At 43.6% G+C, this 14291-nt stretch overlaps 1 protein-coding gene across 4 annotated transcripts in view; it reads left to right on the forward strand.

The window, feature by feature from the left end:
- The first annotated feature begins 372 nt into the window (after positions 1–372).
- The window catches only part of ADAM23 (ADAM metallopeptidase domain 23), a 169095-nt gene continuing 155176 nt past the window's right edge, over positions 373–14291 (forward strand). For all 4 annotated transcript variants that reach the window (XM_023219491.1, XM_023219483.1, XM_023219474.1 and 1 more), the window contains exons 1-2: positions 373–912; positions 2141–2358. In XM_023219491.1, coding sequence (XP_023075259.1) covers positions 699–912; positions 2141–2358 — 432 coding nt within the window. In that variant the 5' untranslated portion in view covers positions 373–698. The remainder of the gene's footprint in view (positions 913–2140; positions 2359–14291) is intronic.

Here is a 14291-nt window from a genome sequence, read left to right on the forward strand (position 1 = left end):
AAGGCAGGTGGACTTCGGCTGGTTGTTTTCTCCCGATCATCCCTGTCTCTGGCCTGGAAGCCCCCGCACTCTCTTTCTCCCCCTCTGGCTTATCCGTGACTACCAGCTCCCCCTCCACCTCCCCCATCTTTTGAGGTACCACCCGTCACCTCTGATGTTGCTTGGGCTGCTGCATCACTCTGCTGCTTTCCCCCCTTCCCCGCCCCCCAACAAAGCATGCGCAGTGCGTTGCGGGCCAGGCAACAGCAGCAGCACAGCATCCAGCAGCAGCATCAGCACCCCAAGCCCCGCTCGGGCGCGCTCTCGGGGGGCGGAGCGCACGCCCGCTCCGCGCGTCCCCGCGCCGCTCGCTCCCGCGCGCCGCCTCAGCATCCTCCGGCCCGGCTGCAGCCCCCGCAGTCGCTGAAGCGGCCGCGCCCGCCGGGGGAGGGAGTAGCCGCTGGGGAGGCTCCAAGTTGGCGGAGCGGCGAGGACCCCTGGGCTCATTTGCGTCCCGCCCCGGGAGTGGCTGTGAGGCTAGGCGAGCCGGGAAAGGGGGCGCCGCCCAGCCCCGAGCCCCGAGCCCCGAGCCCGGAGCCCCCTGCCCGCCGCGGCACCATGCGCGCCGAGCCGGCGTGACCGGCTCCGCCCGCAGCCGCCCCGCAGCTAGCCCGGCGCTCTCGCTGGCCACACGGAGCGGCGCCCGGGAGCTATGAGCTATGAAGCCGCCCGGCAGCAGCTCCCGGCGGCCGCCCCTGGCGGGCTGCAGCCTTGTCGGCGCTTCCTGCGGCCCCCAACGCGGCCCCGCCGGCTCGGTGCCTGCCTGCGCCCCGGCCCGCACGCCGCCCTGCCGCCTGCTCCTCGTCCTTCTCCTGCTGCCTCCGCTCGCCGCCTCGTACCGGCCCCGCGCCTGGGGGGCTGCTGCGCCCAGCGGTGGGTATGGCCCCGTGCCCTTTGCGTTGGCTTTCCCGCGGGGCCCTGCAGAGGAAAGCGAAGGGCGCGCGGGTCCGTGCGCTCCAGGCTTGTCCCCGGCTCGGCCTTTCCTTCCCTCCCTGCGTGTCTTTCCACCCTTCTCGTTCCCAAACCCCCATTCATCCCAGTTCACTTTTGGAAGTCCATTTCTGTTGCATTCGCTAAAAACCCATTCCAATTCTTGTTGGTTCCACTGGGAGGTGTTTAGTGGATCCTGGGTCCCTCAGCGATCTCTGTGCAACTTGCGGAGGGGAAACCAGTGGATAGGAAATACAGCGAGGGAGCAAGTTGATACTTGCGTGGTGGAGCCTTAATGTGAATGCGGGGAGGATGTAGTGATAATAGTGGCGATGGGCTGTTTCCTCAAATTTTCTACCCGGCATATTCAGTGCGGTTGAAATTAAGGTGGGGGAGGCACACTTCAGGGACCAAAGAATTAAGGTGCTGAAGACATACTTCGTGCACGACCTTTGGTTCTGATTTCTCAAAGTGCTTGTCATTATAATGAACAATTAATATAATACCATCTTCAATACATTGATGATTGGAAATCACTGAAAGCAGAAAGCTGGCTTTGGCAGGAAAATAAAAAGAAATTGGAAAGCTGCCAGCATCTGTATCCCTACATAGTAAAGTATGTTTGCTCATCTCAAAGTTAAAAGAGAAGGGAATTGCCATTTTGTTAAAAGAGTCAATTAACATTCGGTATCCATGAATTCAGTACTCAAGTTATCTTAGGAGCGTTCTTAGCTCTCGGATGGGATGCCACTAGGCAGAGTAGAGTTGTGCTTCTGTGGAGTCAGAGAAGGGGTGGAGATGGGGGCAGGACCCCTGAACGTGTTCATTTAATGACTCTTCTTCTCTCAAGTTCATTCTACCCCCTCCCCCCCAACACTTAGAAGTATGGATCTGAGTCTGACTAGAAATGTATATAAAAGACATAAATCAAAAACAAATAGTGCACAGTTGTATAAACTTTATTGGCTATTTATTAACCTCTCCAGGCCATTTTATTGTTGAAATAACTTGCTTTACTGTAGCTATACTTCTTAACTGCTTATAAATAGAAAACTTTGTGTTTGCAATTAAAGGAAAAATGCATTTTAGTGTTCATGTATTTATGGGGTAAATATATGTGTGTTTGTGTATGTTTGTGTTTCCTGCGCCCCCACCCCGCTACCTCCACCAGCTCCACGTTGGAATGAAACTGCAGAAAAAAATTTGGGAGTCCTGGCAGATGAGGACAATACATTGCAACAGAATAGCAGCAGTAATATCAGTTACAGCAATGCAATGCAGAAAGAAATCACACTGCCTTCAAGACTCATATATTACATCAACCAAGACTCGGAAAGCCCTTACCACGTTCTTGACACAAAGGCAAGACACCAGCAAAAACATAATAAGGTAGGCAGGAGGCTGGCTATGCAAAAGTAACTATCATGAAGAGTTTTCCTTTGATTTGATTTTCTGCCAGAATCTGATTTCACAAATTTTACTGCAGCATTTTATTAAGAAAGCAATTAATATTATGATAGGGGAGAAACTGGAAGGAATTAACTTGGAATCTACTGGGATAAGACTGTTGTTTCTCTTCTCTGACGAAATTGGAACTAGAATTTTCTGATACCTGAAATGATATCCATGTATCTTTCAGGTACATTGGGCACTGAACAGTAGTTAAGTGAATGTGTTTGTGATTCTGACTTGTTTCTGTGAGGCTTTATGTAAGGGTGCAGTATTCTGCCTTGATATGAAACTGCCTCCCATGATATAAAAACTGCTTTCAATCTGCACATACAAGATTGCTTCAAGAAGCTATTTGGCTGCAGTGTCTCCATCAGTTTTTCCACTTAGAAACTGAATGTTTAAACAGTCTCTTTGTTTCTTTAATTGTTCAGTAGGAGGAAAAATTTTTTTTTTCTGTTGTATTTTCAATAGGTAAATAATTTTGACATTTAAAAAGATTACGGTAACTAGACACAAATATTTGCATAATATGAAGAACAATTTTGGTTGGCATAGGTCTTCAGTACCTAATTTGTATTGATTATGAGCGGTTGCTTTACTTTCAGGTTAGTTCAGAAAGTGGGACTCATATTTACAAAGGTAGCAGTAGAAGACAAGTATGTTTAATATCCAAAGAGTTTAAGGGATCTTTTTCCCTGGTTACTATTCTTTACTTGAATTAATATTATTTTGAACCCCGAGCCAATTTACACAATGGATTATTGGTGCCTCTGTCATTTATCGGGAGCAGAAAATAGAGTCTGTATGTTAAAAGTTTCCTTTTGACCTGTACTTGTTCAGGTGAGAACAACAGTTAACAGTTAACTGTCTAGAATTTAAGAAAGTATCTAGAATTTAAGAAATCTAGAATTTAAGAAAGTATCTGCAGTTTACATCATTGTTTTTGTCAGTTTTCTAAAATATAGGTGAGTGGTAACAGTATTTATCCCCATTTTACAAATGGGGAGCTAGACATTTAAGGCTTTTGGGTGATTTTCCTATGTTGTAAAGCAGCTAATATAAAATTCAGGTGACCTGAATGTTTAATGTTTACTATTTTTTACAAGTTAGGTCTCTAAGAAATTGCTTCCTTCACCTTGAATATTACTGGAGAGGTGAACTTTCTTTCACATTATTTTGAAGTGGCTGCTACCCACCATGAGATAAATGTGTCTCTGATCTCAGCCAGCCCTTTTCTCCATAAGCTCCTATATAACTTAATGGGCCGACTAATAGGTCATGTCTAACTCATTTGCAATTAAAGGAAAAATGCATTTTAGAGCATATGTTTTTATGGGGTAAATACATTTTATTGATAGGAGAAATACATTATGGGGTAAATACATTTATTGATAGGAAAAATGGGTGTTGTCTTTAAAGAAGAGAAATCCAGGGCCCTTTTGATAAAATGCATTGAGGCTTTTATAGCTTTCCTTATAAATGGGACCTTTTAGAGTTGAGTGGTTAGTTCTCAAACTCCAGCACCTTTGCTTAGGGTGCTGGTGGAAGGAAAAACAGCTGCCTCGAAGCTTGTTTCAAAGAATGCTCAAGCCGTCCTCAGCAGAGACTTGAAATTTCAATGGAACTTTTTAATAATTCAGATGTTTGAGGCTATGACTAATGCTTGCCTTATAGTTTAACCTTATGTGACTGCTTTCTTTGGTGGGACGTGGTTTGACTGTAATATACCTGACTTCCCATGATAATAAGGTTTGTTAAACCTGTACCCACCACTTGCCTAGAGGAATAGCCTTCTGACTGTGGATCACCTGCTTGACCTTGGAATGATTCTATGTGTCATCCTCCCCCCTACCCTCAATTGTAGTTGGGTTTCTTTTATACTGTACTTTGAAAAGAATGTTTCTACAGAAATCATATTTGAAAGCATTTTTCTTATTAGTTTAACTCTATAAACATTTGTTGCACCTTTGTCATGTGCAAAGCAGTATGCTAAGTATTCAAAGATAAGAGATAAAGGTTAAAAGGATGAAAAGACATGATCTATCCTCCAGGAGACAGGAAAATGAGATAAGCAAGATTCTAAAAGTGCTCCCGTACAGGTATAGACAGTGTTGTTTGGTGGGTGCCCTGAAATTACCCTTTGTGTTCTGTGCTCTCCCTTTTACTTCTGTTGTTAAGCATCTCTTGAAGTAGTTGATAAAACGTGTTCCATCTGCTTTCTGCTGTATCTTGGGATGACTTGCTTAATAGCAGTGATGAGAGACACTTGCCAGTTCTGCTGCTTTAGAAATGTTTCAGTAAGAAAGTATAGAATTTCATTTCTGCTTTCATGTGAAGAAGTTTTTATTTTAATATCTGTGTTATGTACCTTTTTTTCCCTCCCCTGATTTCATTGCACTGAAGCACATTTTAATGAAAGCCTTAGAAATGCTGAATCACTGTGCCTTTCTCATGGATCCCTAGACTGGGGGTAGAGGTGGAAATGGAAATTCCCAAATATGGGTTGCAAGGCCAAGCTCCACATTTATGTCTGAAGAAATTTCATAAATGTTCAGCGTTGATCAATCTTTATTACGTTATAGCTGTGAAAGTTAACATGTTTATTAACTCTTCCAGAATTGGTGAGTGTAAAAGCAGATTGGGCAAACCACCTCTTTGCATGCTAATGTTTCTGAATGCCTTAACGTTTCTTTGTCAAAGAATGTTGAAAAATCTTTTTTATCTCCACAGAGTGATGTATAACCAGTCGTCCAAACTGTGCCATTTTTTAAAGTAGAAGTGGGCACTCCTAATAATTATGCCAGGATAGTAGGCATAAACCAAGGTAGTCCAGAGCAGCCAGGGAGTTTTGACACCTTGGATCTAAGTGCTATATTCCTTGATTTTTGGTGCTTACCCCAATTCAAGATTCTTTAAAGACAGTTTTATTTGCTGATGATTTATTATAAATTCTTTCTTACTAGATAGGAAGTCAGATTCCTGCCATGTAGCAGTATTAGGGTCTGAAATGGAAAAATTTAATTTTGCTTTGTGTGATATTGTGAAATGTGTTTGGTAATTATCCTGTTTCCTGGTACACAGCTTCGAAGACCCTTGGAATCTCCAGAGTGATGAGTGTCTTTCATATGCCAATGACATGATGTGTGGCTGGGTGTCTCTAGATAGCTTCAGGATGGGAGCTGGTCACCAGAAAGGCCAGCACGTTATTAGAGGTTTAGGATTTGCACCCCACAACCCCAAAGAGAGAGGCGGAAGGTTGAGTTGATCACCAGTAGCCAGTGATTTAATCAGTCATACCTACGTAAGGAGGCATCCATAAACACACAAAAGACTGGGTTCTGGAAACTTTCGGATAGCTGAGCATGTGAAACTTCCTGGAGGGTGGAGTTCCTGGGGAGGGCATTGAAGATCCTCACCCTATGTGTCTCTTCCATCTGGCTGTTCATCTGTATTCTTTGTAATATCTGTTATGTAAATGGTAAGTGTAAGTAAAGTATTTCCTGAGTTCTGTGAACTGCTCTAGCAAATTAATTTAAGGGGATTCTGGCTACCCCAATTTATAACTGATCTTTCAGGAGCACAGGCCTCCACATGCGGCTTGAGATTGGCCTCTGAAGTGGGCATCTGTAGGCTTGTGGGACTAGGCCTTCAACCAGTGGATCTGACGCTATCTCCAGGATAAGTGTCAGAATTGAATTGGAGGACACCGAGGTGGTATGTGATGGAGAATCTGCAGAATTACTTGGTGTGGGGGAAAACCCTCCCATACATCAGACGTCAGAAGTGTTGGGTTGAGTGTTGTGTGAGACTAGAGAAGGAAAAAACATTGCTTTTTCTTATATCTCTTATTTCGTTATCAGGATTGATCTTTTTTACTTGTAGAGACTTTTATGGGCATAAATGGAATTGTATGATACTAAATGTAAGCATTTTATTAACCATTAATATAACATATTCATAAAATGGACCATACATTTTAAAAGCAGGAGGAACACTTTGGATTCATCCATTCATTCTGAGATAATCGTATGTGGTCTGTTCCTAGGAAAGTTAAGGAAGCTTTTCCTGAAACTTTAGTCAGAAACTACTCCTCCTGCTGGGTGTGGTGACTTGCGCCTGTAATCCCAGCACTCTGGGAGGCCAAGACAGATGGATCACCTGAGGTCAGGAGTTTGAGACCAGCCTGATCAATATGGTGAAACCCCATCTCTACTAAAAATACAAAAATTAGCCGGGCGCAGTGGTGCACACCTGTAATCCCAGCTACCCAGGAGGCTGAGGCACGAGAATCTCTTGATCCTGGAGACGGAGGTTGTGGTGAGTGCCACTGCACTCCATCTTGGGTGACAGAATGAGACTCTGTCTCAACAAACAAACAAACAAACCACCCCCTTACCAAAACAAAAAACAAAACAAAACAAAAAACTACTTGTTCTGTATCATGTTCCCTTAGGATTCTCTTCTCTTCTGGTTGGGAAGGGATTGTGGAGATGCACGATGCATAGCACTGGGCCTTGGGGAAAGCTGACTTTAGTTGACATGTGTGTGGCTCAGTCTTTTGTTGCTTTCTCTACTACCTACCACCCCAGGTTGAAGAGAGAATAGAGAGAAGTTTAAATGAATTTAGATCTCGGTGATCATTTTTATTTCCTTCTCTATTTTAGAACAGGACTGGTTCCACATTTCTTGACTTTCCAGAAACCAGTTGTTCCACTGTTGTTGGTATGGGACAACAGAAAAAGAAACATGGGATGAAGAGTCCCACCTGTCTCTGCCATGAGATGTTAGCACACTTTTTTACAAATCTGGGACCTATATTTTTATGACCTTTATTATAAGGAATTAATTTAAAAAATCAATAGAAAGTTTTATATGTAGAACATAGGGAAAAGATTTCCCTTCTGGAAGTTTCTTTAGCAAGCCCAGACTTTATCTAAAGAACTGCCTTTAAACAGCCTTCCCAAGTTTTCCAGGTCTTCCTAAGCAGTCGTTACAAAATTGTAATATATAGAATTCAGGTTTGTAATGATTTTACTTGTAATGCTTGGCATGTAGTAGGCCTTCTGTTGAATGAATTGATGATTGAACACTCATATGTTAGAGTATAGTGGTTCCCATGGAATTCATGTTATAATCAAACTGAAATTCAAAAGGACCCTCAAAATGCTCTTCAGTATTTTTGGCACTGTGCCAGATCAGTAGGAGAGAGAATTTTGGTCTTGAGATTTTAGCACTGCATAAGTCACACTAACTGTATGCTTACACTACCTAAAGTAGCAAAAAATACCTATATCAACAATTCTTAAATAATGTCTCTCACTGCCCATCGTCAGTGTGATAATCAAGAGCTGACTATCTGGTAGTTATTGTTATGGTAGAGCAAGATGTATCTTTCTACTCAAATAGTTTCCAATAAATCAGATTTACACATGGTAGGTGTTCAGTTTTGTTTGATTCAGCAAACATTTATTGAGTACTTCTTTTGAATCAGGCTCTGTGCTAGACTCTGGGGAAAATGAAGAAGACTAACACTGTCCCTACCTTTGCTCACTGGTAGAGTGTTAGAATCGAGATAGCCGCTGACGTGTGGTTTATGTTAGTGCAGTTACTAGTGGAAGGAACAGAAGGCTGTAGGCGTCCAAAGGAGAGAATAACCTTTGCCTAGGGAAGTCAAAGAAAACCTCATAGGGGAAGAAACAATTGAGCTGGCCCTAAAGAGCAATTAGGAGTTAAGTGAAGAGGGTGGAGAAAGGTGGAGAAAGGAAGGTGCAGAAGGTGGAGAAGGTGGAGAAAGGAAGAGCCACAGAATCGGCAGAGGAGAGGCTCCAGGTGCAAAGGCCTGACTCGCTTGGGTAGTAGCAGGTTATTTGGGTGGTGAGTACAAGAAGGGGAAACTCAAGTATAGGAAACTTCAAAGACAGGGTCTCGCTCTGTCGCCCAGGCTGTAGTGCAATGGCATGACCTTGGCTCACTGCAATCTCTGCCTCTCGGGTTCAAGTAATTCTCCCACTTCAGCCTCCCTGACTAATTTTGGTGTTTCAAGTAGAGATGGGGTTTCACCATGTTGGCCAGGTTGGTCTTGAACTCCTGACCTCAAGTGATCTGCCCACTTTGGCCTCCCAAAGTTCTGGGATTACAGGTGTAAGCCACTGTGCTTGGCCTAGTGTAACATTTGTCATCAATTTTTAAATATCCTACTTAGTTCCTCTAGGAACCCAGTGACATAGGCATTTATAGATGTAGCAGTTGAGATTTATAGTTAGTATCTTCAGTAAGGACAAATAGCTAGTAAGTGGCAGAGAGAGCCAGGATTTGAACCCAGGTCTTCCCTTTGCAGAGCTCATGCTGGAGAAAGGTAGGGTGTTTTGGAAGTGGCAGAAAGTGAAGGTGGAAGATTGTGAAGACTGTGAAGATATGAGGGCTCTGGATTTATTCCATACCAAATTGCAAGTCCTGGGAAGTCAAGAGGTGAGTGCATATTGATTGAGCATAGATGAGTGCCTGTTATGTGACTCCCCAGTGAGCTTTACTTCTAGTAGAAAGAGACAGACCATAAACATGCCCAGAGCAGCAGTGACAACCACACGAAGATTTTAGGTATTGACAAGTGCTTGCAGAAGATAAAAAGGCATGATATGGTAGAGAGTGGTGGGTGTGATGGTTTCTCTTGAAGAATCAGAAGGTTGGGCTTATGGCCCTGGGTGGGAGTAATTCACCTAGGGAGTAACCCACCTACAGATAAGACGTGACTCCTCTTCAGATAGAATGACGCATGCTGTTTATTGCAGTGCCCTCATTCTTTGTTGCTAACACTAACCCTTCTGCATTTCTGGCCCCTTTGGGCATTTGAGTTTGGACCCTTGTCTTTGGTTCTTCTCTTCCATAAAGTCTAGACCATTTTTGGACATTTCATTCTGGTTTGGTCTAACTGCTACTGTGCTTTCCAGCAGCCTACAGCTGAGCTGTGCTGTCGAAAGTCTTGCTTTAGTGTGTGTCCCTAAATAATGTTTTCTGCTCACGGGTTGACTCATTCCTGCTAACTATGTAACTACTAGTGTCATTCTGTCTTCAGTTATTCTCAGGCTTTGTTAACAGGGTGGACCACTGTCCTTCTCTTTACAGTTGGTCAAAAAATAACCCAGGAGGCCAGGTGCAGTGGCTCACACCTGTCATCCAAGCATTTTGGGAGGCTGAGGTGGGAGGATCACTTCAGGCTAGGAGTTTGAGAGCAACTCAGGCAACATAGCCAGACCCCGTGTCTACAATAAGTAGTGGTGATCCCCACAGTTGGTGGCATCACCCAGTGTGAAGGTAAATCATGCAGGAAGAGAGCTCTCCTTCTGCCTTCCTCATCTTTCTCAGCTATACCCCTCTGTTTTCCCAGCCATCTAAGAGTGAACCTTGGGAATCATCTTTGACTCCTCTCTCTCCTGCCTATAAATAGTCACCGATTAAGTCTTGACGTGTCTCCCATGACTCCATCCCTCCCCCCTTCTCTGCATTGTGTTCTTGTCATCGCCTCTGGTCTCTCTCTGTCAATCCATCAGCCCCACTGCTGACAGATTCATCTTCATGGAACACTTACTTCATCATATGACTCCCTTTATCCACATTCAACAAACATAATTTAAACTACGTGAATTTTCCTTGTGGAGCAAGGGAGAGGATGTAAAATTCTCTTGAGAAGAACTGCTGCTTTCCTTCTTACACCACACATTTGCTGTTGCCTTCTCCTTTCAGCATTTTTCCAGGCCTGTTTACCCAGAGGTCAGTCCACATAGCAGGAGATAATTTTGGATGATTCTATTCATTTTTGTCCAAACCCTGGGGCTAGTTATGAAAAACCCCTGTGACCAGTGGCAAGAACCGAATCTATCAGGAATGTATTCTTAGGCTTTCAAGTCCAAACTCTGTTAAATCCCTGCTTCAGAACATCATGTCATCTCCATTTCTAAGATCTGAGTAATTAATTGCTTCTACAGTATGAGTTTTCTAAATGAAAATATTTTATTCGCATCAAGAATGTATATAATTATAAGGCTTTATTCATACCAAGTATTCAGTTCACAGTTGGTATGGCATCCTTTAACCTTATGAAAGACTCATTCATTCATATAATTCATTCATTCAGAATCTACTGAGTGAATTTTCAATTTTACAAGGGAGTCTTTGTATTTAGAATTTGTATAAATTCAATATGATTTTAATTAAATTTAATGGTAGAAATGCTATTATAAAAAGGCTAGATCCAGTATGTTTTACTCAGAATAATGAGAAATTAAAAACAATCATGTTAATTCATGGCCAATTTAAATAAAACTTTTGCTTTCTATAAAGTGACATGAGAGGTTCATTCTCCATCACAGGGCACCCCAGCCTGGGACAGATGTGAACCTGTGAATTAGCACAATGTTTCAAATAAAGTTTTGTTATATGGGCATCCTCTCTGGCTAAAGAATAGAGAGTGGCCAATTTCCTCATCTGGAACATTACACATTGATAAATTCAAGCCCTGTGTATTGTGAAAGATGTTTGTTACCAAGTTTCTACCTTAAGATCTAAGTGTTCTCTAAGCCTTTTATTTAGAAATGTAAAGGATGGAAATTCAAACAAGTCTCCTCTGCTGATAGACACTAATTACAGAGTAGTTAAGTTCAAACAAACCAACGAACTGAAGTGTAAATAGAACTTTTGTATGAGTCCGTTCTCACACTGCTCTGAAGAACTACCTGAGACTGAGCAATTTATGAGGAAAAGAGATTTAATGAACACATAGTTCCACAGGTCATACTGGAAACATGGCTAGGATGCCTCAGGAAATTTACAGTTCTGGTGGAAGGGGAAGAGGGAGCAAGCAAGTCTTACCATGGCATAGCAGAGGAGGGGGGGGGGGGAGAGAGAGAGAGATTAAGAGAGAGAGAGAGGAGTGCCATCAGCCGTCATGAGAACTCACTATAATGAGAACAGCATGGGGGAAATCTGTCCCCATGATCCAGTCACCTCCCACCTGGTCCCTCTCCCAACACTAAGGATTATAATTCAACATGAGATTTGGGTGGGGACACAGAACCAAACCATAACATTGCATCCCAGCCCCTCCCAAATCTCATGTTCTTCTCACATTTCAAAACCAATCATACCTTCCAACAGTTCACCTGAAGTCTTAACTCATTCCAGTGTTAAAAGTTCGAGAGTCTCATCTGAGACAAGGCAAGTCCCTTCTACGTATGAGTCCGTAAAATAAAAAACAAGTTAGTTACTTCCAAGATACAGTGGGGGTACAGGCAGTGGGTAAATACTCCCATTCCAAAAGGGATACATTGGCCAAAATAAAGGGGCCACAGGCTCCATGCAAGTTTGAAACCTAGCAGGACAGTCACTAAATCTTAAAGCTCTGAAATAATTGCCTTTCTCACATCACATAAATGTCTCACATCCTGGGCACACTGATGCAGGGAGTGAACTCCCATAGCCTTGGGCACCTCTGCCTTTATAGCTCTGCAAGGTACAGCCTCTGTGGCTACTTTCATGGGCTGGCATTGAGTGCCTGTGGCTTTTCTGGGTGCACGGTGCAAGCTGTCAATGGATCTACCATTCCGAGGTCTAGAGGTCTAATGACCCTCTTCTCACAGCTCCAGTAGGGAGTGCCCCAGTGGGGACTATGTATGGAAGCTCCAATCCAAAATTTCCCCTCTGCACTGCCCTCATAGAGATTTTCCATGAGGGCTCTGCCCCTGCAGCAGATTTCTGCCTGGATATCCAGGTGTTTCGTACATCCTCTGAAATCTAGGCAGAAGTTCCCAAGCCTCTACTTTTACCTTCTGCATACATGTGGGCCCAATACCACATGGAAGCCACCAAGGGTTGGAGCTTGGACCCTCTGAAATAAGAGCTTGAGCTGTACCTTGGCTCTTTTTAGCATGGCTGGAGCTGGAGTAGATGGGACACAGGGCACCATGTCCTGAGGCTGCATAGGAGCAGTGGGGCTCAGGCCTGGCCCAATAAACCATTTTTCCCTTCTAGGCCTCTGGACCTATGATGGAGGGGCTGCCATGAAGTTCTCTGAAATGCCTTGGAGGCATTTCCATTCACCTCCTCTTAGGCAAGCTTCTGCAGCAGACTTGAATTTCTCCCCAGAAAATGGGTTTTTGTTTTCCACCACAGGGTCAGGCTGCAAATTTTCCAAATGTGTACGCTCTGCTTCTCTTTTAAATATAAGTTCCAGTTTCAGACCATCTCTTCATTCACGCACATGAGCACATACTTTTAGAAGCAGCCAGGCCACATCTTGAATGCTTTGTTGCTTTGAAATTTCTTCCACTGGATACCCTAAATCATCTCTTAAGTTCAGTGTTCCACAGATCTCTGGAGCAGGGCACTGTGCCTCCAGACTCTTTGCTAAAGCATAGCAAGAGTGATCTTTACTCCAGTTCCCAGTAAGTTCCTCATTTCCATTTCAGATCACCTCAGCCTGGACTTCACTGTCCATATCACTATCAGCATTTTGGTTAAAATCATTCGACAGGTCTGTATGCAGTTCCAGACTTTCCCACATTTTCCTGTCTTCTTCTGAGCCCTCCAGACTGTTCCAACTTCTGCCTGTTACCCAGTTCCAAAGGTGCTTCCACATTTGCAGGTATCTTTATAACAGTGCTCCACTCCTGGTACCAATTTTCTGTATTAGTTTGTTCTCACACTGCTATAAAGAACTACCTGAGACTAGGTAATTTATGAAGAAAAGAGGTTTAATTGACTCACAGTTCCATAGGCTATATAGGAAGCATGACTGGGAGGTCTTAGGAAACATATCATGGCAGAAGGCAAAGGGGAAGCACGCACTCCTTACCATGGTGGAGCAGGAGAGAGAGAACAAGCAAGGGGGGAAGTGCCACACACGTAAACCATCAGCTGTCATGAGAACTCACTATCATGAGAACAGCATGGGGGAAGTCCGCCCCCATGATCCAGTCACTTCCCACCAGGACCCTCCTCTAAAACTGGGGATTACAATTCTACATGAGATTTGCATAGGGACACAGAGCCAAATCGTATCAACCCTCGACTGGTGACTACGAGAGCAGCATGGGGGAAAACCACCCCCAAGATCCAGTTACTTCCCACCAGGACCCTCCCTCAACACTGGAGATTACAATTCAACGTGATATTTGCATGCAGGCACAGAGCCAACCATGTAAACCTTGGACCAGTGATTATGTTGTTCTTGAGCTTCAATCTGTAATTATATAGCTGGGCACACTCACTTTTGCTTATCTGCATGGCAGTGATAATCCTGCCACATTAAAAAAAAAATCTTAGATGGTAGTGAGAACAAGGTAGTCACATACTCCTGGACCACCTCTTTTTGCCCTCAGTGGGGCTAAAGATTAAATTCAGATGTAGTCAAATCCAATCACTGCTAGAGACATCATAAAGAACATTCCAGAGCCATGGAGATCCAACCACTTCTTCTTTGCTGCCAACCTGTTCTAACCCACTATCTCTCACATGCACCATTAGAGGGTCTTCTTCTCTTCTCCCTGATTTTGTCCCTCTCCTATCACTCTGGTTCTCCTCTATTTCACACATATCAGGCAGAGTGATCCTTTTAAATTCTGATTGGATCATTTCACTCGTGGCTCAACCTCCAGGGATTTTCTATCAACTCAGAATGACATTTTTTTCCCCGCCTCTGATCATAATGTGGTCACTGAAGAAAATTAGGCCACTGTTAGTTGTTATAGTTGGTTGGCAGGAAGTGCTCTTTATGTTTGTGTATTTAAACACATGCCCTAGAAAGACTAATGAGATATAAAAAGCTACGCACTTATAATTCTGTTTTTAGTTTTTGGAGGAGCCTCCGTAGCATTTTC

This window comes from Piliocolobus tephrosceles, chromosome 11 (assembly GCF_002776525.5).
Source record: "Piliocolobus tephrosceles isolate RC106 chromosome 11, ASM277652v3, whole genome shotgun sequence".
Lineage (NCBI taxonomy): Eukaryota > Metazoa > Chordata > Mammalia > Primates > Cercopithecidae > Piliocolobus > Piliocolobus tephrosceles.